At 43.4% G+C, this 27,174-nt stretch overlaps 2 protein-coding genes across 4 annotated transcripts in view; one reads left to right on the forward strand and one right to left on the reverse strand.

Annotated features, from left to right (window-relative positions):
* Positions 1 to 3,118, reverse strand: part of galm (galactose mutarotase) — a 31,904-nt gene extending 28,786 nt beyond the window's left edge. Inside the window, exon 1 of the mRNA XM_078405288.1 lies at positions 2,959 to 3,118. Within this exon, the coding sequence (XP_078261414.1) occupies positions 2,959 to 3,046 (88 nt within the window). The 5' untranslated portion in view covers positions 3,047 to 3,118. The remainder of the gene's footprint in view (positions 1 to 2,958) is intronic.
* On the forward strand, positions 1,802 to 25,873 carry LOC144596664 (heterogeneous nuclear ribonucleoprotein L-like). Of its 3 annotated transcripts, none has more exons than XM_078405283.1 (13): positions 1,802 to 2,207; positions 6,064 to 6,212; positions 8,556 to 8,793; positions 10,365 to 10,450; positions 10,995 to 11,091; positions 11,178 to 11,250; positions 16,124 to 16,183; positions 19,547 to 19,746; positions 20,813 to 20,934; positions 21,020 to 21,221; positions 23,478 to 23,535; positions 24,823 to 24,918; positions 25,280 to 25,873. In XM_078405283.1, the coding sequence occupies exons 1-13, from the start codon at positions 2,046 to 2,048 to the stop codon at positions 25,333 to 25,335; spliced, it is 1,599 nt and encodes a 532-aa protein (XP_078261409.1). In that variant the 5' UTR covers positions 1,802 to 2,045; the 3' UTR covers positions 25,336 to 25,873. The 3 variants fall into 3 exon arrangements, with proteins under 3 accessions (XP_078261409.1, XP_078261412.1, XP_078261410.1); XM_078405286.1 differs by having other exon boundaries at positions 2,088 to 2,226; XM_078405284.1 differs by lacking the exon at positions 1,802 to 2,207 and adding an exon at positions 5,047 to 5,247.
* Positions 25,874 to 27,174: the final 1,301 nt, after the last annotated feature.

Below are 27,174 nucleotides of genomic sequence, written 5' to 3' on the forward strand. Positions count from 1 at the left end.
GATGAAAATAGAAAATAGGACAAAAGATAGACACAAAAAGCTGTAGTAACTCATCAGGTATAGGAGCAAAGAGGTCCTTCTGCAGTTGTACAGGGCCATAGTGAGACCGCACCTGGAGTATTGTGTGCAGTTCTGGTCTCCAAATTTGAGGAAGGACATTCTTACTATTGAGGGAGTGCAGCGTAGGTTCACGGTTAATTCCCGGAATAGCTGGACTGTCCTATGTTGAAACACTGGAGCGACTGGGCTTGTATACTCTGGAATTTAGAAGGATGAGAAGGGATCTTAATGAAACATATAGGATTATTAAGGGATTGGACACGCTAGAGGCAGGAAATATGCTCCCGATGTTGGGAGAGTCCCGAACCAGGGGCCATAGTTTAAGAATAAGCGGTAGGCCATTTAGAACAGAGATGAGGAAAAACTTTTTCACTCAGAAAGTTGTGAAACTGTGGAACTCTCTGCCTCAGAAGGCAGTGGAGGCCAATTTCCTGGATGCTTTCAAGAGAGAGTTAGATAGAGATCTTAATGATAGCGGAGTCAAGGGATATGGGGAGAAGACAGGAACGGGGTACTGATTGTGGATAATCAGCCATGATCACATTGAATGGCCTACTCCTGCACCTATTGTCTATTGAGGCAGAGGTCAACTTGCATCTCCTCCAATCTCATGTACTGTTTCCACGGTTCAATTTGTGAACTATATATTGGTGAGAACAAGCACAGGTTAGGCGAAAGTTTCGCTCCGCTCAGTCCACGCAGATTTCCCGGTTGCTAAAAACTTTAAGACCCAATCCCATACTGACCTTTTTGGCCTGGGCCCAACGTAAATTGGCGGAACAGCACCTCATATTTCGCTTGGGCTGCTTGCAACCCAGCAGCATGAAATTGACTTCTCTAAATTCAAGTAACCCTAGCTGTTCCCCTCTCCATCCCTCTCACATCCTAGTTCTCCGACTAGTTTTTCTGTCGTCCTGATTACATTTTACTGATTGTACGCCTCGTTGTCATCTTCTCCTCAGCTAACAATGATCTGTTGTACATTTTCCTTGACCTTAATCCCTTCCATATCGCTGTCTCCCTCTCTTGTATAATTGTGCTCATCACGTCCAAAGAGTCCACCAGGGACTCCCTTGATTCTCAGTCTGAAGAAGGGTCTCGACCCGAAATGTCACCCATTCCTTCTCTCCAGAGATACAAGATAGTGAGACAGCGATAATGGAAGGGTAATGTGTGAAAACGAGAGATGCTGCCTGTCCCGCTGAGTTACTCCAGCGTTTTGTGTCAATCTGCGTTGTAAACCAGCAACTGCCGTCTCTTCCTGCACACTCTGCATTTTGTTTCTGAACTGCAGCGTGTGCAGCTTTTAACTCCAACATTCGACGGGAGGCGTCGCCAGGGGCAACGTTATGGGGCGGGGCTCAATACTCTTTGACTGACACAGTCAACTGACCCTCCGTCACCCGGTGTCCTGGCTCCAGTCCCAGCCAGGCTGCAGACCCGCCGCCGCAACCCGTGTCCCGGCTCCAGTCGCACCCCCGGTGGGGCTAGGGAGCGAGTGCAGACCAGCAATGGCCAAGGCGTGGGGAGATGAATGGGGTTACCGACCAATCAGGGCAGGGCACAAGGAGGGGACGGGTGCATACGGCTAATAAAAGGGCGGGACTAGGGAGATGGACAGGTACGTCAGCCAATTGGGTTTGGGCGGAGGGAGATGGACATGTATGCCGATCAGTCAGGGGAGGATGTGGGGAAGGGGCGGGTACTTACAGCCAATCAGGGCAGGGCCTAGGGGCGGGGCCGGCGCCCAGCGACCGTCGTGTGCAGGTGGCGGACAATAGGGGCCGGCTGGCTGAGGTGGCGGCTCTGAGCGATTGTCCCTCGCGCGGGTCAGCTCGAACAGGAGGGCGGAGAGCTCGGCTTTGAAGGCGAGGGAGAGGGTTTTGCGCCTGGTTATACAAGAGTCTTGGTCGGCGGGCTGAGAGCTTGGCCCGTCACCGTCTCCCCCCCGGCACCTCCAGCCAGACCCCGGCCCCCTGCCCGCCATGTCCGCCATGTCCGCGCCCGACTACTACGACTCGGCCGAATGCCTGGACGACTACTACGACTCCTCGCACCACCCGACCAAGCGGTTGAAGGTCGACGACAGCGACTCGGACTTCGACAGCGACGACGAAGGGCGCAACGTCGGCGGCTCAGACGCCGGGGTGAGGGCAACGGGAGTCGGTGAGGGGGGGGGAGGGCGACGGTTGAGGGGTGTCGGTTGGTGAAGGGGGTTTGGTTAAAGAGGGAGGAGTGGTTGGGGGACGGATCAGTTAGAGGGGGTTGATGGGGATCATTTGTAGGATTTAAAAGGGGGATAGGTTAGTGGAGGGTCGATTAGAGAGGGTTTAGGGAAAGGAGGTCGTTGGAGGGGATCGTTTAGGGAGAAGTGGACGGTTACTGGAGGGGACGGGGAGGGTGAGGTGTTGGATAATGTGCAGTCGGTTAGAGGGGAAGGGGGTTTGGTTAGTGTGGATGCTTTTTGAGGGGACGAGGGGTTGGATGGTGGGGTAATTGGTTTAGGAGGAGGTGGCTGTAGGAGGGGTCGTTTAAGGGGAAAGGGGGGTCAGTAGAGGGGGTTGATGGTGGGTGTCTGTTAGAGGAGTCGATGGGGGAGTAATCGGTTTAGATGGGGCTTGGGGAAAGGGGAGTATGTTAGTGGGTGAGAGGCTGGTAAATTGAGGAGGGAGGCGGTCATTTGGGAGGGAGTTGGGATGAGGGGCTGGTTAGTTGGGAGGGAGGGGGACTGTGTGTTGGGATCTCCGTGTGGTGTGGAGAGGCACGGAGGGAAGGGGGCTTGGATACGCGTTCCGCACCCCCTCCCCTGCACTGCGGCATCCAACACACAAGGACCCAAGTCCACAATCTGCATCCTCTTCCCCCTCGCTCCCCTCACTTGAAGCATACATGTCTAACCTGATCCCGGGCGTCTTTTACTCCATTTCTTTCCCCGCGTATCTCCCAGTTCCACGCTCTCTTCTACCCCCGTTTCCCCTCTCATCATGCCGCAGAAGGCAGTGGAGGCCAATTCACTGGACGTTTTCAAGGAGAGTTAGATTTAGCTCTTTGGGTTAAAGAAATCATGGGATTTGGGGAAAAAGGAGGAACTGAGATGATCAGCCATGATCATATTGAATGGCGGTGCTGGCTCGAATGGCCGACTCCTGCGCCTATTTTTCTCTGTTGCTATGTATCAGCTCGATGCTCATTTTCCCGCAAGCATCATGCCAACTGCTCAGCTGCTGAAGTGGGTAAAACGCGGGCGCCTTAGCGCTGCCGTGGGGGAGGGGGGATGACATAAAGTGCTGGGCCGCCTGCCAGCGTGTTGTAATCGCAGGAAACTGACTAGCTATTGCGGCCACAAGACATAAGGTTGTCATTTATTGCCAGGTACACATTGCAAGCTGTTGTATAAAGCGAACACAGCATGCTAGAATCTAATATATCCAGTTGGTTTAAATGCAAATTGGCTTTTTAAATTTGTCATGCAATAAAGATTTTCTTTAGAATGTGAATTGTGGCAGTTAACAGTTTGGATGTTATCCTACAACTAGGGCCTACTCAAATTATGAATAAAGCAGGCTGTTTTGTGACAAGAGAGGGTGTACTGAAGGAGCTTGAGGCAGATGTTTTAAAATTGTCCTGTAGGTAATGTTTAATCTATTAGACTTTTCATTTCAAATGTGCAAATTTCTGTTTTGGGGGAAATTGTCAATATTTAGTTTAGTTTATTGGCACATGTACTGAGGTGCATCGCAAACCTTTTTGTTACGTGCTATCCAGTCAGCAAAAAGACATTGATTATAATCAAGATTACTACTCTAAGATGGTATCTTTGCAACGAATATGCTTGTGATAGGTGAGAGTTGCAAGTAAACTGCAAAGCCAGAACTTGGGTGCCATCTGATTTGATTTTGTGAACTGTGCAAGGCAGGGCCTTTTTGTTTGAATAAACCACCCGGCATTCAATTTAGATGTTAAATTAAATTTGTTAGATGCAAATTGCAAGAGAATTGAAAATTGATCTCCTTTTTGGAAAGAAGGGTAACAAGTTGCAGAGAAGGGTAGGAGTGGATAGGCCAGGGTTGTTGTAGAGGTCCTTCAGTTAATGAGCATGAGAGGGCACAGCCTCAGAAAAAAAGGACTTCCTTTTAGAAAGAAGGCAAGGAAGAATTTATTTAGTCAGAGTGTGGTGAACATGTGAAATCCATTGTCACAGATGGCTGTGGAGGCTGTCTTTGGGTATTTTTAGAGGAAGTTGACAGGTTTTTGATTAGTAACAGTGTCACAGGTTACGGGGAGAAGGCTGGAGAATGGGGTTGAGAGGGAAAGTTGGATCAGCCTTGATGAGCTGAAGGGCCTAAATCTGCTCCTATGAATTATAATGCAGATTGTTGCCTGATGTGCCCAGCAGTTAGGTTGCACTAATGGGGAGAGAGAGGTTTGAGCCAGTATCACAGATGTATGAGTTCAGCAAATAAATGACCATTTCTGAAGTAGAAGAAAGTGAGCGGGTTTAAGTTGGAGAATTAAACATCAAGCTCAAAAGTCTGCAATGTGCCTAAAAGGAATATTAGTTGCCCCATGTTGCATTGGGCCATGTGGTGCAGGAGGCAACTGAGGTCAGAGTGGAACAATCAATTAAGTCAGCATGCAGTCAGAATACCAGCCTCGTTTCTGTGCAGAGTGCAGGTGCTCTACAAAGCCGTTGCCAAATCTGCATTCTTTGATGTAAAGGCGACCACATAGTGAACACAATGCAGGCGAATCTCTGCTCATTTGAAAAGACTTGGACATTTTGGACGGTGGGAAGAGAAGAGGTGTGAAGGCAAGATATTACATCTCCTGCAGCTAAACAGGAAGGTGCTGTAAGGTGGGAAGTGATTGGTTGGGGCAAAAGAGCGACCCAGAGAGTTGTAATTGAAAGAGAGGGGACGTTTGGTGGAGGGGTCTTGTTGGCATTGTTCTGCTTCAGCCTGATAAGATACCGTCACCTTTAATTTAAGATTTGAAATTTAGGCGCCAAAAATTGTGGTCAGCTATTTTGCAAACTAGCTGAAAAATTAATTTGTCAAGTTCTCTTGAATTTCTTTTGCTTTTGTGCAGGTTTGCTGAAGGGGGTGAAATAAACCTTTGAATTTTAAAATGTGGAATAGCAGTTCGGTAATGGGTGTTTCAGTGCCCAAATGTTCCAAGCTTTCTGTTGTAGGTTAATTTTCTGGTTTTGCAGCAGTTCAGTGAAATTGCTGAGCTGTTCAACCCCTCACTGATATTCCATCCTACAACTTTGCAAATCCTGTTTAACCCATTCATCATTTTATTGAAACTTATTAGTTCCTTCAACTGTAAGTTGTTCATTCTACATTAGTGCATTGGTCAGGTACACGGTTGAACTGTTCTTCAGAGCCTGCATGTTCGGCAATTTGTGCTTTTTGTCCGTCTCTCCTTTTTTTTGAATCCCGGGATAAGTTATTTTTAGCTGAATCTTGTATGGGCCTTTGCTTTGAAACTGTTTCCTTGATGTTTCTTGGGACATGTGAGATGGTGCCATGATGAAATGCAGAACTGTTTTATTTTGCGATTTACTTTTCTGAAAGCCAGTTGAGTTCTTTCTCCTGTTTTTAACTGTCTGTGGTATCAGTTGTTTTTAAATAACTGGTGGAATAATTTAACAGGAGGTGTAAGATTCATCTGTATGTAAATCTTGGCTTGTGTGATGTTAGAATGTTTTGTATTTAAAGAGATGCTAAGTAAGGGGGAGGCACATCCTCCCTGCATCTATCCTCTTCAACACTTTAAATTTTGATGAGACCTAGTATCGCAAACTTACTGTCCCTAGCAAGTTTTGTTCTTGTTTCATTTTGAGTTTCTATTAGCTTGAGTTTCATCAGTACTTAGTGTTAATTTTCAAATGTTTAGTTTCAAACACAGTATCCCAAAAAGCAGGAATAGATAGTTTATTTACAAAGTGGGATTTAGAATTGCCTCAACAAAAATCACCATTCAATTTTAAAATGTTAGGACCATGATAGAGATCGGGATCGAGACCGGGATCGGCCAAGAAGCCAGTACAAGACTGCCCCATCACCCGTTGTTCATGTCCGTGCTCTTTGTGATTCCGTCATTGAAGCCGATCTGGTGAAAGGCGTTGATCGATTTGGACTTGTGAGGTAAATGCTTTCATTGAATTACTTGGTTGGAAATGAAGGAAGAATGTGAAGTCTAACAAACGATGAACTAAGGATGTAACAAGCAGCACAGTGCTTCTTAAACTGGTGAATGGTTCACCCAAGGGTGGATGAACTTATTTTGGGGTGAATGAAGGGTGAATGACTTAATATATATATATAAAATTATACACAAGGGAGAACAAGACGAAAATTACCAAAAAATATAAGAAAATTTAGTTGAGAGTGAATGAAATTTTGTGATAAAGACTCAAGGGTGAATGACACTGAAATAGTTTAAGAAGCATAGTTTAAGAATCATCAGGCTGAGAAAACAAGGAGGAAAATAGAGCAGGCTATTTTGCCTCACCCTCTAGCTTTCATGGGCTGCTGGCTGATTGGAACTCTGCTATTATGATAATATGAGATTTTAATTGGGAGACCAGGGATCCACTGGCCAGTCAGTCTAACGGAACAAATTAGTAATAATTCTGAGGGCCAACATAAATCGGCATTTGACAACATCTGTTGATTGAGGAAAACCAGCATAAATTTAAGACCAGGTTGCTCTGACAAACTTGATTTAAGAGGTAACAAGATTCATTTGTAGTCTATGAATTTAATTGGGGGTTTTGGCATGGCATATATTTGGGAAAGCATAAACAGACACGAACCATAGGAAACCGATGAACTATATTTAACTAAGATGAACAAAATGGAAAGGTGACGTTTCTAGTTGGGACCCTTGTTCAGTCTGAAGAAAGGTCCCGAACCAAAACGTCACCCATCCTTTTCCTCCAGAGATGCTGCCTGATCTACTGATTTACTCCAGTGCTGCCTGATCTACTGATTTACTCCAGCTTTCTTGGGTATAAATCAGCATCTGCAGTTCCTTTTTATTACATTTTGAGCTATATTTAACATTTGGATTAGTGGCAGAAAGCAAATTGGAGTTTAGTGGTTGGTAGTGCTGTGCACGGTGAAATTGTGGGGCATAGGGAACCAGATTAAACAAGCTCAGCTTTTGACTGCTGTGGACCCGAGCCAAATGGCCTCTGTTATAAATTTCTACTTTTAACTCGTGCTAGGAAACCATCAATGCAAAATGCTCTCTTGATTAATTTGGATTATTGTTTTGCATTTCCCTTGAGTTGGAATTTAAAGTGTTCTCCTATGTGACTATTGCCTGATCTGGAATGCAGATTCACTAGTTACGGCATAATTTCAAATCAAGATTATTGAGATATTTAATTATTAAAGAAAATCAAAGATTTTCCTCTTCCTTGTATTGTAAATTGTTCACTGAAACCTGAATCTTCAATGCTGTCAATTTTTTTTATTTGTCAATGTTGATGAGTATTACGTATTCAGTAATTTTGTTTTCCTGAAGGTGGTGCATCCTTTTTCAAAAACACATGTTATAGTTGGGTGAAAACACTTTAACCTTCTAGGATGATTCTTTAGGGTTTCATGCTGCTGCCGTCTGCCCTTTGTCCTTATCCCCTTGGTGTTGGGTGGGAAGTGGTGCTTGTTTGGAGAGATGTAGATTGAGACGAAGCTCGATAATGATCAAGGTTGGGTTATTTCACCAACTTGAATGATTTTTGTTCTAATATTCAAGTGTTTTACAATTGTAATATCATGGCCGATTTTTAAAACTGCAGCTTCAGTCCCAGTTCAATTCAAATCTGTACCATTCGCAAACTCCGAAGCTATGCCCAACCAGGTGCATTCTTTCACGTTGTTAAGGACCCTTTTAATTGCCAAAATTAAAAGAATTGCCTTCATTACAAATTGTATAAGTGATTTAAATTTCTATCATTTTACTAGTTAATATATATTCAGTAGTTAGTAGGTGGTTTGAGAGCCAAAAAAAATTACTTGGATTGTCAAAGTTCATCCATCTCAAACCTGAGCCATCAATAATGCATTTGTTTCTTAATGTCTTTAACATTGTTTGGAATTTATTTATAAAAAAAGTCTTTAAGTACCATGCTCAAGATCAAACTATTTTTGCCCCATCTGGTTATTGTCCGAAGCAATAGTAGTACCTTGTCGGAATGTTCAGCTGGCTGCTACAGACATTCTCGCCCCCACGTAACTTTAATCATGCCTTTTATATTCCTTAATTTATTTTGATAATTGCTGGATTTTATTAACCATAATATTCTGCTGGAATGTTTTGAAGCTTTGTTCGGGGCACGGATGCTGTGGTTTGTGCCACATTTCTGGGATGTGAATTTTGGATGTTTAATCATCTACCTTTTGTACACTTTGAGCTGTAGCAGTTATTGTCGTTAAAACAGGAAATGTAAGGCTGGTTAACAGTAGCACTTTCTGTTGCAGCTATGTGATGATGCTGCCAAACAAGCGGCAAGCTCTGGTGGAGTTCCAGGATTTGCAGAGTGCCCAGAAGTGCGTTGCTTATTCTAAACGGCGCATAGTCACTATTGCAGGACATCCCGCTTTCTTCAACTTCTCCACCAGTCAGCGCATCACTCGCCCCGGTGGACCTGAAGATCCGAAGCACATCAACAATGTTCTCTTCTTGTCCATTCAGAATCCTTTGTATCCCATTACGACAGTAGGTCTGCTTTTTCTTCAATGTGTCAGTGTTAATGTCACAGAATTGCTCTTATTCCTTTGCAGTTCGATGCAAGTTGAGCATGTCCTGTGCTCTTGATTAAAGGTTTCAAAGGTCTTTTATTGTCACATGTACCAATTAAGGTATTGTGATATGCAAATGACCATGCAGCCATACGAAAAAAAAGCAACGAGACACACAACTACATAAAAGTTAACATAAACGTCCACCACAGCGGGTTCCTCACTGTGATGGAAGGCAAAAAAGTCCCATCTTCCTCTTTATTCTCCCGCGGTCAAAGCTCCCGTGTCGGGGCGTTCGAAGCTCCTGCGGCTTGCAGTTCCCGAAGTCGGTCTGACCAGAGACCGTGGGTTCCATGATGTTAAGTCCGCAAGCACTTTGGTGGATCCCTGGCAAAGGGATTGCGGGCTCCGCGATGTTAAAGTCCCGGAGGCACCCGCGGTGGAGCTCTCAAAAGTCGGTCTTCAGCAAAGGCCGCCAACACCTCGATGTTAGGCCGCAATGCGGACGGAGATACGATACGGAAAAAAATCGCATCTCCGTCGAGGTAAGAGATTAGAAAAAGTTTCCCCCACACCCCGCACATAAAACAAGCTAAAGAACACTAAAAACATACATTTAACATATACTATTAATACACAAAGAAGGAAGGGATAGACAGACTGTTGGCTACGCAGCCATTGCTGGCGCCACCCAGTGAATGAACTCAAGGTTTCAAGGTGAGTTTATTGTCACATGTACCAATTAAGGTACAGTGAAATTCAGATTGCCATACAGTCATACCAATAAAGAGCAACAAGACACCCAAATACAAATTTAACATGAACATCCACCTCAGCGATTCCCCCACATTCCTCACTGTGATGGAAGGCAAAAAAAAGTTCAATCTTCCCTTCTTTGTTCTCCCACGGTTGGGATACTCGAGCCTTCCGTTGTCGGGGTGATCTTGACTCCTGCAACCGGCAGTCGAGCCCTCCGCATCGGGGCGATCAAGCTGCAGCCTCGGGGATCTCGGCTCCCTGCGCTGGGCGATTGGACTCCCGAGTTGGGGCTGGTCGAACCAACTGCGGCTTGGAGCTTCCCGACATCAGTCTCTACCCGAGACTGCGAGCTCCTCGATGTTGAAATCCGCAAGCCACGGTTGGAGCGTTGATCCCAGGCAAGGGATCGCAGGCTCCGACGGTAAGTCCACAGCCCCGCAGTGGGGCTCAAAGTCAGTCTTGACCAAGGCCGCAGAGCGACCGGAGATACGATCTGGAAAAAAATCGCACCTCTGGCAAGGTAAGAGACTGAAAAAAAAAAGTTTCCCCTGACCCCCCACATAAATCAAATCAAAGAACATTAACACATACTTTTTTAAAACACACTAAAAATGACAAAAAATACACAGACAGACTGTAGGCGAGGCTGCCATCGCTGACGGCTCCACCTGGATGTACTTGTTCTGTTATTTTTATATACAAGTGTACAATAATTTAAGTCTAAAGAAAAATCTTTAAACCTGTTGGAATTTGCTTTTGATACCATTATATCTGTACTGTCTTTTTCAGGATGTTCTGTACACTGTCTGCAATGCGTGTGGCCCAGTCCTTCGCATTGTAATATTCAAGAAGAATGGGATACAAGCTCTGGTTGAATATCCTTTTCTGACCAAAACAAATGCATTGTTGAAAAGCTTGGACAGATGTTCAGTTCATCTTTGGAGTAATGGGAAGTGGATATGTTTTTTTATTTTGGTTGGGAATTGCTTCTGGATTCTTCAGTCTGCTGAATGTATCATTAACCAACTAGTGCCTGCTGTTGCACCAACTTCAGCTTTAGTTTAGTTTATAGATACAACAGGGAAACAGGCCTTTTGGCCCACCAAGTCCACGCCAACCTACGGCCACCCTAGTTCTATCCAGCATACTGGGAGCAATTTTGCACTTTTCCTGCCTCGTGTCCAAATGTTATGTGTTCATTGACTATTCACAGCCTTTAGGATAAGCACTTGCAAACATTCTCAATCCTCTGTGGCAGTTGCCTTTCATAATGAGGCCATTGCTTATTCTTGAGTAGATTTTTGTTTTAAATTGAAGGTTTAGGTGGGAAAGGGGATGTGTACTGTTACCAGCAGGTTAGAAACTTACTTGTAAATGTTGCACAATTTAAAAAAAAAAGCTATTCCTTAACATCAGCACATTTGATTCGGTGCAAAGTGCTCAGAAGGCAAAAGCTTCTCTCAATGGAGCCGACATTTACTCTGGTTGCTGCACATTAAAAATTGAGTATGCAAAGGTAACTTGAAGTAGTGTGCTCGTTCTAAATGACGATTCCATCCACTGTTTCTCACATTAAAACAAGGAGTTTTTTCCCCCTGCCAGCCTACTCGACTGAATGTTTTCAAGAACGATAGCGAGTCCTGGGACTACACTAATCCTGATTTGACTGCACGAGGTATTGTACACCCCAATCACTTTGTGTAGGTTTTTAGAACTTGTTACAATGAAGAATTCCCTTGTATACCATGTTAGATCTCCAGCAACTGCCTCTCTAGCTTTGCCATGACCAAACTACTGAACTGGAATAATTGATTGAAATGAAGCAACAAAAAAACTTATTGAAGCTCACCTTTGCCACTGAATATAATTAAATTTGATCTGTGAATAATCTGCACTGTGAATCATGCTCGTTCACTTGGTGCACGCAAATTGGATTGGTTATATGCCTCCAACTGGTAATTGTTGTGGATTTACGTTTATTTTACATTGGTACAGTAATTAATTTCTGTCCTTGTATGGGAGAAACTGGAAATTTGATTCCCTCCATAAGAATATGAGCACATGTTCTGATTTACTTTCCATTCCTGGTTCCCGATTGGTGGCTTTCTATTTGAGACTGTAGTTAACAGTGCAGACTACCACTTCTCAAAACACTGGCACAAGGTATTGTACATTTCTGGCATGGCAGCAGAGACACATATTAAAATACCTCAAATATGTTTTGGACATTTTAATATTGTGAAAGATTTGATTCCAATGTTTGAGTCATGGATAGTGATGTAAAAGATGGCTCTTCTCACTCGAGTAAGACATTTATGGAGCCAAATACTTGAGTGGCAGATTTTGGGGCGGAGGAAACAATTTTAGCTGCAACCTATGAGGGCTTGTGGTTTAATCTGAGGGTTTGTAGTTTAAGCTGAGCTATCCGACTGTTAACTGTAAAATTAAGGAACTTCAATTTTTATTAATGAGATAGAAACTTAACAGTTATAGTCGTAACTGATATTAAATCCTCATTTCCAGTTCTGCTTTTACTTTGACTTATTCCTGTTTTATTGTTTTCTTAACCCCGTCCAGTTGGTGAAATCGGAAATGTGTTCACTGAGCAGTCCACAAATGACATGTAGCTTGGCTAATACATAGGTTGGGGATGATGGTATACACATAGGGATGATGTTTTATGGTTATAATTAAATTAATGGTTCGTCATTGAAGCACAGGCTTTAATCATTGTTGTAACCAAATGATATGTATATTTCTACAGTAAATGCTGGCAGTCTAACATCTGCCTGTAATGTATTTCGGATAAACGTGGAGCCAGCTGTGCTGACTCCAATGGATGTTTTGAAGTTCACTCGCATCACTTATAGCACTGTAGCTACAGCCTCACCTACATGAACTGTACATGCAAACAAGGCTACGGCACAGAAAATTGCAGCTTTCAAAGTCGCACGCAGTACTTAAGAACATTGCACTCAAAGGGGAAAAACGAAACAAGACCTCAGTGGCAGAGACATTAAATCTTCAGAGCTACATTCACCTTCTGCAGATAAATATCGTCACTGCCGAAAGGATATTGATCTTTTTTTTGCCCCCTCCTTACTGGAACGCAAGACATTTTTCACAGGTACATCAGCAAGAGTGAGCACCACAGAAGAGGGGCACGCCAGGCAAACTCAGCACTTCATGCACCCTTGTCAACGAGTGGCAGCACTTCGCATTTACAAATGACAGCAACCCTGCCTTCAGAAACAACAGACTTGTAATAACTCAGCTCACCTAGACTGCACGCAAACACATCTTCAGGAAATTTGATCAGGAAGGACACTCATTTATTTTTTCTCACCACATTCATCGGTGCACAGAGGATATGTTTGCAAGGTGCCTTCGTAAAACCTGAGATGAATTTCTGTGTGAATACGTTAAATGCTGTGAAATTAAATTATTAAAGAAAAAGCAGCCCTTGTAAATTTCAAACGAAGAGGAAAAATCCAATTATGACTTTTAAAAAAACTGGAGACTTCTGTACTTGATTGAATTTGAAGCTGGAGTAACTTGAGCTTTTTGACAAATCCAGGAATCGCTTGCTGCTGGATGGAGGATTGAGCACTGTCTGAAAATTGTTTATTTTTAAAGCTAATTGTAAAAACATGTAATTACTGCCAAGTGAGATTATTCAATTGGATAAAAATCAGTGGTACTGTAAAAATGGCCATATTTCCATGCATTTAATGATATACACTACATGCTTCTAAGACCGAAACTATCAGTAATGTAAGTTCTTGTCCATTTTTCTGTTGCTTTGGAACTTAAGTTCCTTTGTGGCTCATTTGTTAATTTCCTTGCATGAATCGGAAGTCCATGGTTTCAAATCCCACTGCAACGTCTAAGCAAGGTAGCGCAGTGGTTTAGTTGCTGCCTTACAGCACCAGAGACCCGGGTTTGATCCTGACTACGGGTGCTATCTGTACGGAGTTTGTACGTTTTCCCTGTGACCATGTGGGTTTTCTCTAGGTGGTCCGGTTTCCTTCCACACTCCAAGGAACGAACAGTTTGTAGGTTAATTGGCATCGGTAAAGAATGTAAAGTGTCCCGAGTGTGTAGGATAATGCTAGTGTACGGAATAATTCCTGGTCAGCGTGGATGCGATGGGCCAAAGGACTTGTTTCCATGCTGTATCTCAAAATTAAACCTGTAATGCAAGCTTTTTTATTTGAGGTGCTGGGTGGATAATGCACTGAAGTTGCCGATCCATTAGAATAGATTCTTCACCTGTAGCTTCTATGGCAGATTGTGTACCATTTGTAAAATCTACAAAGGACCTTTCCTTCCATGTCTGACCCAAAACGTGAGTTCTCTCTTCCCCCCCCCCCCCCCCCCCCCCCCCCCCCGTTATTGAAATACATTTTGTAGGATCTTGTTTGCTGGGCTTCCTCCAACATGGCAATGTCTACAGCAGTGAAGCATGTTGAAATATCTAGGGACTATTAGATACAAGTCACTACAGAGCAAGTCTTAATTCTTGGAATTATTTGCTTAAAAGGAATTCTAATTACAACCCTGATTCTAAATTTTGCAAGAACACCCTTGTATGTAATTTGAGGGAGAATTGAGAGCTTTGACTGGAGTGGGTGGGTGCTAATGGGACTTCCTGGTGAAGGTTTGCTGTCATGAAATTGATCTGACTGCTTGCGTTGAGATGCAATCGGGATATTTAGTGACTGGGTTGAGGCTGTAAGGCCTGTGTTTTGGAAATCCATTCCAATGAAATACTTTCCTCTATCCCCTAATCTACAGAATTGTGACATTTCTGGCAAATTATGGGATAGAGGTAAGTAAAATTACGCATGTTCCTCCAGCACTTTGTTTTGCTCAAGATTCCGGCATCTGCAATTTCCTGTGTCTGAAGGACCCAAAACGTAGTCTGCCCATTTTCCCTCCACAGATGCGGCATGATCCACTGAGTTCCTCCAGCACTTCATGTCTTGCTCAAGTGCCTCATCATCCCATCTTGCATTGTATTTAATGCTTGAAACTGGGATGTGGAGGCTCGGGGATGAATTTTATCTTGTATCATGTCTCTTGTGCTCTACCAGCTGTCGGCCAATTTGTGAACTATGTATTTTTGCGCAGCTAAGATCGTGTTTGATTATCTAACGAGAAGCACAGTTATGGATAAGAAACCAAAGTATATGCTAAATATAAAGTCACAGTTGAAGCGACTTAAGTTCCCTGCTCTGATTATTTTCCCCACTGCCACAGGGTGAAGATGTAGTTCTGATTTTTGCTTTCACATCAGTCTAGCTTAGGTGCCTTGAATGTGCAACACGACCCCCTTGCACTGAGGCTGGGGTTTCTTCCTTTAGATGCCTTGCACCAATCTTGATATGATTCATTTGGGCCTATTGTGTCATACTTCCCCATCAGTGTTATAACCAAACTTGTTTGGATTCTTTTCACAAGTTATTATCAGCCTAACTTTGTTCCAGCTGTAAAATACAGTGGGGTGACCAGTTAAGCCAAACACAATTCATTTGGTATTTGCAAGAAAGAATTGCTGCCTGGTCTTTTGGAAAGGCAGGATATTTTGGGTCTTATAAGTATCACTGTTTTGGCCACTGATTTTGCTCCACTTTCTGCATTATGTTAAACCCTTTCTGGATTTGAGACAAAAAGTTCAGCATTGGTTGACCAAAGTATGTCTTTTTAAAATCAAAATGCTTTGGCTTCAAAGCATGGATTGGGTAGAAGTCACTCCTAATGTGACCTAAGGTTATAGATTTCAGGTTGACATACTGATTGTAGACAAAGTGCTGGAGCAACTCAGTGGGTCTGAAGAAGGGTTATGGCCCCAAATGTCATCTACCGTTTCTCCCGAGTTGCTGCCTGACCCGCTGAGTTGGTCCAGCACTTTCTGCCTGTCTTCAGTGTAAACCGGCATCTACAGTTCCTTCCTACACAAGATACTGATTGTGATGGATTTGAAGCATTTCGATTTGGGCAACCAATGGTGTTCTCCTGATTTGACTTGTGTGAACATTTTAATAACATGATGTATATTGATCTTTTTAAACCATATATTCACTGATTGTAAAACTGTAATGCAGGGGCGAAGTATCTCGCTTTTGCTGAATCCTCCTGCAAGTTATTAAGAAGGCCTCTTTGAAACTGCTGTATCTTGCTGTTTGAAGCTTGTACAAAAAAATAACAGGTACTGTTTTTTAAAATTGTATTTTTTCACTTGTTACATTGAAAACATGCAAAAGTACTTTGACTTTCTGTACAATGTGATACAAAATGTCTCTTAAATGTGTTTTAAGCTCTTGCATAATTGAGCAAAGATTTGCAATGCATTTAACTTCTCTTAAAAAGACAATGCTGGAGTAACTCAGCAGATCAGGCAGCATCTCTGGAGAATATGGAGAGTACCTATCAGAGTTCTCCAAAGATGTTGCCTGGCCCACTGAGTTACTCTAGCACTTTGTCTTTTTTTATAAACTGATATCTGCAGTTCCATGCGTCTACATTAAACTTTTCCTTATTTGCAGATGAACGGAGGCGACAAGGACAACCGGCCCTCCTGGGAGATCATCCCTCGACATATGGGGGTAATCAATAATTCTTATGGGATTTTTAGTAGATGACTTCCACATTTCTGTTTCCCTGCTCCTATTCTGTCACCTTTAACTTAATCCATGGTTTATTAGTTTTAGAGAGAGAGCATGGAAACGGGCCCTTCGACCCACCAAGTCCACACTGACCAGTAATCGGCCATACACTAGTTCTTTCTTACACACTGGGACAATTTACAGAAGCCAATTAGCCTACAAATCCACACGTCTTTGGAATGTGCTAGGAAACTGGAGCACAGAGGAATCCCACATGGTCACGAGAACATTCAAACTCCACCCATAGTCAGGATCAAATCCCAAGTCACTAGTGACGGACGCCAGCAACTCTATCACTACGCCACTGTGTCACCATACTGAAACGGAAATTCTTGAGCTGCAGATGCCATATTGCTGGAACCGTAAATTATTTCTGCAAAGTCTGAAATAGAAAGTGTGGGGATTTCTAAATTTGCATTTGCCATTTGAAGGGAATTATTTTTGCAGGATAGGTCTAAGATGGTGATTTTATAGATGGAGATTTTAATTTTATTTGCAGAACTTGTGAATCACATTGTGCACAAGAACACCATTGGTTGCCCAAATCGAAATGCTTCAAATCCATCACAATCAGGTTAATTGAATATGGAACAGTACAGCACAGGAACAGGCCCTTCGGCCCATGATATCTGCCGCATCTAATCCATATCCCTCCATTCCCTGCAGATTCAAACATCTCTTAAATGCAGTTATTGTCTGCCTCTAATAAACCTGGCAGCGTGTTCCAGGCACTTCACCCCTGTGTGTGTATGTGTGAGGGGAAAAAAACTGTCCTTTTGTGTCTAGGAAAAGTTTATGTTGGTGTAATAATTTTCATTCTTTCTCCTTGAAGTGCTTATCCAATTTCTTGAGGTTTTTGCACCTTTTCCTCCTTTCCAAACAGTTAATTTTAAAAAAAAGATTGAAAGATAAAACAGACCCTCCAGCCCACCGAGTCCATGCCATCCATCGATCACCCGTTCACACTAGTTCTATGTTATCCCACTTACTCATCCAGTCCCTACACTCTAGGGGCAGTTTAGAGGCCAATTAACCTACAAAACCACAAGTCTTTGGGTGCCTCATTTTCAGCCTGTCACCTGCATCATTTAATTTATCTAATACGTTGCTGCTTCCCACCATGTGGCGGCCTGTGTGTGATCAGCTGAAGAGCAGTGTCCTCATTACAAAACTAAAATACTGCAGATGCGGGAAGTGACAAAACTCAAGTCATTGACCTGAAATATTAACTTTTCTCATTGAACAAATAGTGCCCCTTAATTCATCCCAAAATACTGAGTCTTCAGTTGTATCACAATGCATCACATTCCTTTGAGACTTCCTTTGAGTAGGGTGGCACGGTGGCGCAGCGGTAGAATTGTTGCCTTACAGCGAATGCAGCACCGGAGACTCGGGTTCGATCTTGACTACGGGTGCTGTACGGTATGGAGTTTGTACGTTCTCCCCGTGACCTGCGTGGGTTTTCTCCGAGATCTTCGGTTTCCTCCCACACTCCAAAGACGTACAGGTTTGTAGGTTAATTGGTTGGGCAAATGTAAAAATTGTCCCTAGTGGGTGTAGGATAGTGTTAATGTGCTGGGCGGCGTGGGCCGAAGGGCCTGTTTCTGCGCTGTATCTCTAAATCTAAAAAAACTTCTCTTTATTGCAGCTGGTCCCATGTGACTTTTGCTCACCAGCTGTTCTTGCTGTGCAGGTTCACTTGGACCCTATTAAGTCTGCTGCTTTTTTTGGAAATTCTATTCAAAGCTGTTTTTCTAGCAATCCTCTCTCCATCCTGAAACTCCAAGTGCTACGGCCGATAGCCTGTACTTCTGCTTTTGACCATGGTTCTATAGTATAGAGCAGATAAGAGTTTAGTTTATTATTGTGTACCAAGGTACAGTGAAAAGCTTTTGCGTGCTAACAAGTCAATGGAAAGACAATATATCATTACAATCAAGCCATCCAGTGTACAGATACATGATAAAGGAAATGCATTCAGTGCAAGATAAAATCCAATCAAAGATAATCAACGGGTATCCAAAGAGGTAGATAGAGGGCTTCTCTCTTATTGTTGATAGGATAGTTCAGTTGCCTGTTACCAGCTGGGAAGAAACTGTCCCCGAATCTGAGGGTGTGCGATTCACACTTTTGCCTGATGGGAGAAAAGGGAGTGGCCGGGATGCGACTCGTCCTTGATTATGCTGGTGGCCTTGCCGAGGCAGCTTGAGGAATAAATGGAGTCAAGAGAGGTTGGTTTGTGCAATAGTCTGGGCTACGACAACAATTCTCAGCAATTTTTTGGTCTTGGTATCATGTTTGGCACAAACATTATGGGCCGAAGGGGCTGTTCTTGTGCTGTAGTGTTCTATAAGTGGTGAAAGAAAAATGCAACGGCAATTGTGTTCATGCTGGAGGTTCAGACCAATCCAATACTACAACTTTTCTTGAAGCCTGTAAAATCTCAACGTGCTGCACTGCAATAACCCTACAACTGTGCTCACTGTACCCTGGTTTAGTTTTGACTAGTACATTGTGTGAATTAAACAGTGCGAGTTCCTTTGTATCTAGATTACCATCCTGCTTGTTTGCTTGGGGGTGTGACTTGTATCTCATTAACTCCTTCCTGTCATCTGTGCTAATGTGACATTGTTTTTTTGATTAGTCTGAATTACCTTTATTGTCATTCAAAATGAATTGAATGAAAATTTGCCACGCAGCCACAACAGTACAGAGTAAAAGACACACGACACACAATTTTAACAAACATTCATCACAGTGACTCCTCCAGACACCCCTTCACTGTGATGGAAGGCAAAAAAAATTCTTCTCTCTTCCCCCATGCTTCTCCCACGGACAGATAGTTCGACTTCTGCCGAGGCGACTGAGGCTCCCAACTCGCGCAGCCCCCGCAAGGAGATGGAAGGTCCCGCGGCCGAGCCGCGCCGGGCGCTGGAAGGCCCCACGGCTGAGCCGCGCCGGGCGCTTGAAGGCCCCATGGCTGAGCCGGGCGATGGAAGGCCCCGCAGCCGAGCCGCGCCTCGAGGAAGAGATTTTTTTTAAAATAAAGGTTTCCCCCCCCCCCCCCACATATACACAGCTAAAAATAAACTACTACACACATCTAACACTAACACATAGACAAAAAAAATTAAAAGACAAACAGACTGCCGGCGAGCCGCAGCTGCATGGCGGTGCAGCCATCTTGGAATGGTGAACAAATCAAACCCACAGTTTAAGTTGTTTCTGCAGAGATTTTTTTTCAGATATAGAAGTGGTTAATGTATGTACTGCCTATAAAGCAGCATGCCAATCTTTACACAGGCTTTCAGCCAAACCCTTTGGCCTTGTCGCACAGAATGGATTCCCGTGCTTCCAACAGCAGGCCTGTGCAGCTGTACTCTGCTCCTGATTACGAGTTTGTTCCCCAAGGCAAAGTGATAATGATTTATGGGCTTAATCCACACAAAATGAATTGTGAAAAAGTCTTCAACCTTCTCTGTCTATATGGCAATATTGAAAAGGTAAGACCTGGCCTTTGCTTTTACAGTTTGTTGATACCAGTTTCTGGCACTGGCCTGAGTGGAAACCTGTTTTGAATTTGCCTTTTTGTTGTAGAATGTGAAAACAATAATTGAATTTTCAAAGTGATTCATTTGCGGTAACTAAGAACCCTGGTTTACATTTGAACCCAAAAGAATGAGAATCCTTGGTCTTGCAGTGAACAAATCAACACCATAGATTGTTTATGCATAGATTTTTGAGGCAAATAGATAGGGTGAATCAAGAATCAGACGACATGGCGCAGGAATAGGCCCTTCGGCCCTTTGAACCAGCATTGCCATTCAATATGATCATGGCTGATCATCTAAAATCAGTACCACGTTCCTGCTTTTTCCCCATATCCCTTGATTCCTTTAGCCCTAAGAGCTAAATCTAACTCTCTCTTGAAAATATCCCGTGAATTGGCCTCCACTGCGTTCTGGGGCAGAGAATTCCACAGATTCACAACTCCCTGGGGGAATAAGTTTCTCCTCATTTCAGTCCTAAATGGTCTACCCCTTATTCTTAAACTGTGACCCCTTGTTCTGGATTCCCCCAACATTGGAAACATTTTCCTGCATCTAGCCTGTCAAATCCTTCAAAAATTTATGTTTCTATAAGATCCCCTCTCATCCTTCTAAATTCCAGTGAATACAAGCCCAGTCGACCCATTCTTTCATCATGTGTCAGTCCCGCCATCCTGGGACATGGGTTTAAAGTAAGAGGGGAAAGATTTTTAAAAAAACAGCCCGATTTATGAAAAGATGTCTGCCAAAACTCAGTCAATGGGATGGGATAATTTCATTTATGACCTCTTCACGTCTCCCGGAAAAACCCCAAAGGACCTCCATGGGGGTCACGACCCCCAGTTTAAGATCCCTCTAACGTTTAGAGGGATATAGGTCAAACTTGGGACTAATGTAGATGGGGCATCTTGGTCTGCATGGGTAAGTTGAGCCGAAGGACTGTTTACATGCTGGATGAGTCTATTTTTCTTGGAAAATATCCTTTCCAATGTGGTCACTCTGAAATGATTTGCATCCTTAGGTAAAGTTCATGAAGAGCATGCCGGATGCTGCCATGGTGGAGATGGGGGATGAATTCTCTGTGGATCGAGCGATTACTCATTTAAATGGCGTAGAAATGTTTGAGAAGAGAATTAATTTGTGGTAGGCTTTTCTAAAGCTCTTTAGAGTCATTGGGTTTCAGTCCTGGTGAGGTGGACCATTATAACATGAAGTACTCTTTCTTCAGCGTGTCCAAGCAGGCATCGATCGTTCCAAGTCAGTCGTATGAGTTGGTCGATGGTACTGATAGTTACAAGGAGTTTACAAATTCAAGGAATAATCGCTTCACCAATCCAGGCCAGGCGGCTAAAAACAGGATCCAGCCCCCTTCCAATGTGTTGCATTTCTTCAATGCTCCTCCGTGTGTTACAGAGGACTACTTCCAAGAGGTAAGATGTCTGGTAACAAATGGAATGGTAAGAAGGTTGCCACTCCAATCTTTTGCTGTGTTATTATTGAAGACTGGATGCAATCTTGTGTTGTCTTCCTCCCAGGATAGGAGGATTGAAAACTGGAGGCCATGGGTCTGAGGTGAGAAGGGAAATATTTAATAAGGGCCTGAAGGTGCAGCTTTTCCATTTGGGGTGGTGGTTTTATGGAAGGAGCTGTCGGAGGAGTTAGTGAGGGCAGGTACTACAGTATTTGTACAGGTATGTGGATAGGGAGGGAGTTTGGAGGATGCAGGCAGTTGAGACTAGCTAAGACTAGCTAAGATCTTATGAGTTGTGCCTAAGGGCTTGTTTCCATACTCTTGAATCTACCTTATAGATCCCAAATTGCTCTGTGTTTAATAGTGAAGGAGCGGATAACCCATTTGGGAACACCAGACAAACACATTGATCTGTCGTTACGAGCAGTTTTGGGCATTGTGATGGGATTGGTGTGGCTTCTGCACTTGCAGTTGGGAAGGATGTGATTAAGCTACAGAGGGTGCAGAACAAATTCACAAGAACATTGCTTGGGCAGCAGGGCGTGAGTTGTCAGGAGAGGCTGGGGCTATTTTCGCTGGAGCAAAGAAGCCTGAATTTTATAAGCCTTATATGGATGTTTCCAAAATTGAGGTGTTTGGACATGGTACATGGCCAGTCTTTTTCCCCAGGGTATGGAAGTATAAAGCAAGATGGAAGATATTTAGGGTAAGAGGGGAGAAATTTACAGGAGGCACGTTTTTCCAGGGGGTGGTGGTATATGGAACAAGCTGCTGGAGGAGGTAGAAAGCAGGTACAATTGTAATATTTAAGACGTATACGTGGATCGGAAGGGTTTGGAGGGTATAGGCCAAAAGCGGGCAAATAGGATGGGTAAATGGGCATCTTGATGGGAATGGACAAGTTGAGGCAATGTCTGTTTCCACGCAGTATAAGCTATGATCTGAGGGAACCTGTTGGGAGGGAAGGAATCCTCAGGAATGGTGATGGATATCTGTACCTATTGGTTAGATGTAGTACTGTGATTGCCTGTTACGCTGTTGCCCAACCAGTTAATCAAACTATTCTTCAAATATGGGCACAAATCTCCAATTACACGCTGTTAAACCTTGCTGCACTTTGGGCAGTCAAATGTAAGGGGGGGGGGGGGGGAACTGCAATTAGTGGCATGACCCTTAACAGCAATAATGTATAGAGGGATCTTGGGGTTCAAATCCATAACTCCCTGAAAGTGGCAACACAAGTAGATAGTGATAAACAAGGCAAATGGAATGCTTGCCTTCATTGGTCAGGGCATTGAGTACGAGTCTGAAAGCCATAACAGTTTTTTCAGACTTTGCTGCATCAGGAGTATTTGGAGAGGGTGCAGAAGAAGTTTGCTGAATGATGCCTGTATTAAAGGTTATTAGCTACAGAGGAAGGTTAGACAGACTTGGATTGTTTTTTCTGGAACACTAGAGGTTGTGGGTAAACCTGATAAATATATAAAATTCTGAGAGGCATAGATCGGGTAGACAGTCAGAACCTTTTTTCCAGGATGTAAAGTCAAGGCCTAGAGGGCATAGCTTTAAGGTGAGAGGGAAAAAGTTTAAAGCATAAATGCGGGATGTTTTTCTACATAGAGATTGGTGGGTGCCTGGAATGTGCTGCCAGGGTGGTGGTGGAGGTTCATATGATGGTCGAGTTTTAGACTTTTGGAAAGGTACATGGATATACAGGAAATGGAGGAATATGGATCATGTGCGGATAGATAAGAATTGGTCTTGGCTTCATGTTTGGCACAGACATTGTGGAACAAAGGGCCTGTTCCGTGCTGTACTGTTCTATGTTCTAAGCAGGGATTGCATCAGTTAATCAATAAATGATCAGATTTGTTGAATTAAATCTTGAATCTTGATTAGTCAATGGAGGCTTGACCACCCCCAGCATGAACAGCTGCTGTATTGCCGCATCCAAAATCCAAGCCTTGTTTCTCGACTGTGGTGCTGCCAGTTGAGGTTGTTGGGATGCAAATTGGAATGAAGGAATGGCTAGACAGTGCCAATCTTTCTGAATCCTATTCTGACTCGTTTCCTACCTTGGTTTTAACAATTTGAGGGGAGGGGAAGGGTGATAAATTGAGCATTGTCTTAAATTCCTTACATTAGGAATTGAACTGTGGCTTTGGTTTGCACCTTCCTTGTGCAGGAGTATATTTTACCTTTGGTCTTTTCCCAGGTTTGTGAAGAGTGTGATCTGAGGCCTTTTAAAACTTTCAAGACGTTTACTGGAAAATGTAAGTAATGAGGACATGCAAGAGGAGATTGAAGATGTCTTCAGTTGTAAATTATTGAGCGAAACTGTTTCCATCTCTTGGTGTAAAGTCCTTCCTGCAGTGTCTATGACTAGCACTTTGATTTTTGCTACTCTATATATCTTACTTTTGGTCTATTATTACTTTTTATATCTTATTACTTTTTATCTAATTTTATTACTATCGTTCGCTCGTGTGTCAGACGACGTTAGCTCGCTGTTGGCTTCTGTCGTCGTCCAACATGTTGGCAGAATCGGTCGCCCGACGCGTCACAGAGTGCATCGTGTTGTCTTTTCCGGGGGATCGCCACGAGGAGGCTTCCGTCATGATCCCCCATTACTCTATTAATCTTACTTACAACTATTATTTATTTATCTTATTACTCTTATTTGTATTTTCCTACCTTTTCTCCTTGTTCTGTATATTGTATGCTCTGTGTAAAGCACTTTGAATTGCCATGCTGTATGAAATGTGCTATATAAATAAACTTGCCTTGCCTTCCTAGAGCCATAGAATTAGTTAAATGCAATCTGCTTTGAGCATTGTTATTTTAGTGTCAGTGGCACATAGGCATCAATGTGAGTTGTTTGTTTCGTGTGTTCACTGCGGTAAGGTAATTTACAAAGAGGGGAGCAGTAGTCTGAGATTGGTAAGGGGCTGCTGAACACGAGTCTACTTGAAGAGTAATCCAAGAGGGAGCTCTAGTGCGTCAGGGTATCAACTGAAGATGGAAGAGCCCAAGTGTATCACAGGTTGGTTGAGGTCGAAAGGCTCGTGTGCAAGATCTGGAAATCAATAAAAGACATTGCTGGAATAACTCTGTGGGTCAGGCAGCATCTCTGGAGAACATGAACAGGTGACATCTTTGTTCGGACCCCTTCTTCAGACTGCAGAATGGTCCTGACCCAAGACGTCACCTGTCCATTCCTTTCACAGATGCTGCCGAACCCACTGATTTACTCCAGCACTTTGTGTCTTTTTTTAAAAACCTGCATCTATAGTTCCTTGTGTCTACATCTTGAAATCAATGTTAATTAAGCCAAAAACTTCCTGAAGTAGAAATTGATGCAGGATCTTCCTGGGGTTTTAAGTTAAAGGAAAGAACTGGCTGAGCATCTTTTTTTTAAATTTGGGACAGTGCTCAGCCGCCCATGCAAACTTTTGCTCCTTGTCATGTGGTGTTGTCACGTGATGGCGCTTGTGTCTCCATATCGCATGCTCTGTAAATGTAGAACTCGTTTGTAAGATGTCAATAATCTCTGCTTCCAGCTGACAGGAGTTTATCTGGCCTGTTGGAGTGGGAATCGAAAAATGATGCGGTGGAAGCACTGACAGTACTGAATCATTACCAGATGAAGAACACCAGTAAGTGTCTTGGGTTACAGCTTGGATGGTGAAGGATTAAATTTATAGTTGATTGAAAGATACAACTGGAAAAAGGGCCCTTCAGCCCACCTAGTCCCAAAACGTCACCTACCCATGTTCTCCAGAGATATTGCTAGACCCTCCAGCACTTTCTATATTTTTTGTAAACATTTGCATTCCTTGTCTCCACAATGGTCTGTTGAGTACTGCGTTACAAGGCTGTTTGTTGATCCACATTCAGATACGATGCATTACTGGCAAGAAAATTCGTAGAATTTTGCACTTTTGTAATGTAACAAATAAAATTTAATCTTGAAGCATGTGATGGAAAAAATCTGATTAAAACTGTTTTATTTTGCAGATGGCCCTTACCCATACACCTTAAAACTCTGCTTTTCCACCATGTCTCATGCATGAAGACTCAATCTGAAGATTTTGAATTGAATCCTGTAGGTCAGCTTACATAGCATTTCCAAATGAGCAGAAAAGTAGATCATTGGTGTCTATCTTGCACCATAAGTGGAAGATACTTTCTTCAGTTTAAATTGTAACTTTCCGAATTGTATCAATGTACAAGTTAAACATTTAACTAAGTTGGTTTTTTGCAGTCCGTGAGTCGTTTCAGCTTGTTTCTGCAAGTGACCGTGTATTTTCAAACTATGCAAGTGATGGACAACCACTTGTAACATCCCTAGTTGAGGCACATACAGTGAGAAAAGCAGTATTGTTATTTTGTGACCATGTAGTTTGCAGATTTTTTAAACTATTAATGACATGCATTTGTGATGGAAAAATTCTGCATACTGCTAAACAAGTGCCCAAATGGTGACTTTTGAACACTATACCCAAACTTCGTATATTTACGGCTTATTGCCATGTGTTTAATTCCTTGCTATGTTTCAGAAATACATTAAACAATTATTACACGTATCTCTGAATTATCTTAATAAAAGTTATAAAACACTATAATTTGTGTTTGTTACCAAGATAGTGGACCCTAACTGGTCCGTATTGAACACAGAGGACGGCACAGGAACGCAATGTCCGTGCTGAACGTGATGCCAAGACCATCTCTTGTCTACCTGTACATATTCCCTATCCCTCCATTCCCTGCACATCCATGGACCTTTCCAAATGTCTTTTAACCATCACTAAAGTATCTGCTTCCACCATCACCCCCGACAGTGCGCTCCAGACACTCACCACTGTTTATATAAAAAATGTGCTCTGCATGTCTCCTTTAAACTTTGCCCCTTTGCATTCCAGAGAAAACAATCCAAGGCTGCAACCTCTCCCTCATACCCCACCCAATCCAGGCATCATTCTGGTAAACCTCCACTGTACCCTTTCCAAACCCTCCCCATCCTTCCTGTATTGGGGTGACTGCATGAAGTTCTGTTTTTTCCCCAATTTTCTTTCTCCTCTGATACTGCCCACAAAGCAGAAATGGGGGAATATTGTTGTTTGGTCTTCAAGCTTCAGAAGATTTAAATGTTTGTTTGCAAGATGTGTGGGTTTTTCACTCCATCTCAGAGGGCAATCTTTAATTTGTGCAGATTTAAGCATTGGTTGTTGTGTTGAGGGTTGGATGTGTTGGGTTGAGGCAGCAGTTCCACCCACTGCCCCAATGAGCTGCACTTCAGAATTACGAGCTCTTCTAAATTCTGAAGGATTTACTTTCAGCGAATAGTGATCATCGCTATCAGGAAGGTCAGTAACTTGCTGAGAAATGGCAAAAGAAAAGATTAAAGAGACATTAACTGCCTCAAATTCTCCACTCCCCTGACTAACTCTAACCTCTCCCCTCTCTAACTCTAACCTCTCCCCTTCTGAACGTGCAGCCCTCCACTCACTCCGCAACAACCCAGACTTAATCATCAAACCCGCTGACAAGGGAGGTGCTGTGGTAGTTTGGCGTGCTGACCTCTACCGGACCGAGGCCAGACAACAACTCTCAGACACCTCTTCCTACCTATCCCTGGACCATGACCCCACCGATAAACACCAGACCTTTATCATCAGCACCATCATGGACCTCGCCATCTCCGGCGATCTACCCCCCAATGCCTCCAAACTCATAGTTCCCCAGCCCCGCACGGCCTGATTCTACCTCCTACCCAAAATCCACAAACAGAACTGTCCCGGCAGACCCATTGTCTCTGCCTGCTCATGCCCCACCGAATGTATCTCCACCTACCTCGACTCCATCCTATCCGCCCTGGTTAAATCCCTCCCTACGTCCAAGACACCTCACAC

The sequence above is a fragment of the Rhinoraja longicauda genome, chromosome 9, assembly GCF_053455715.1.
Source record: "Rhinoraja longicauda isolate Sanriku21f chromosome 9, sRhiLon1.1, whole genome shotgun sequence".
NCBI lineage: Eukaryota > Metazoa > Chordata > Chondrichthyes > Rajiformes > Arhynchobatidae > Rhinoraja > Rhinoraja longicauda.

Bases quoted from the DNA above. Each gene is read 5' to 3' on its own strand.
- LOC144596664 (XM_078405283.1), top strand. From the start codon at position 2,046: ATGTCCGCCATGTCCGCGCCCGACTACTACGACTCGGCCGAATGCCTG. The intron at 16,184-19,546 runs GTAATCAATAAT...ATCTTTACACAG, and splicing joins TCATCCCTCGACATATGGGG to GCTTTCAGCCAAACCCTTTG. The intron at 24,919-25,279 runs GTAAGTGTCTTG...TTTATTTTGCAG, and splicing joins TTACCAGATGAAGAACACCA to ATGGCCCTTACCCATACACC.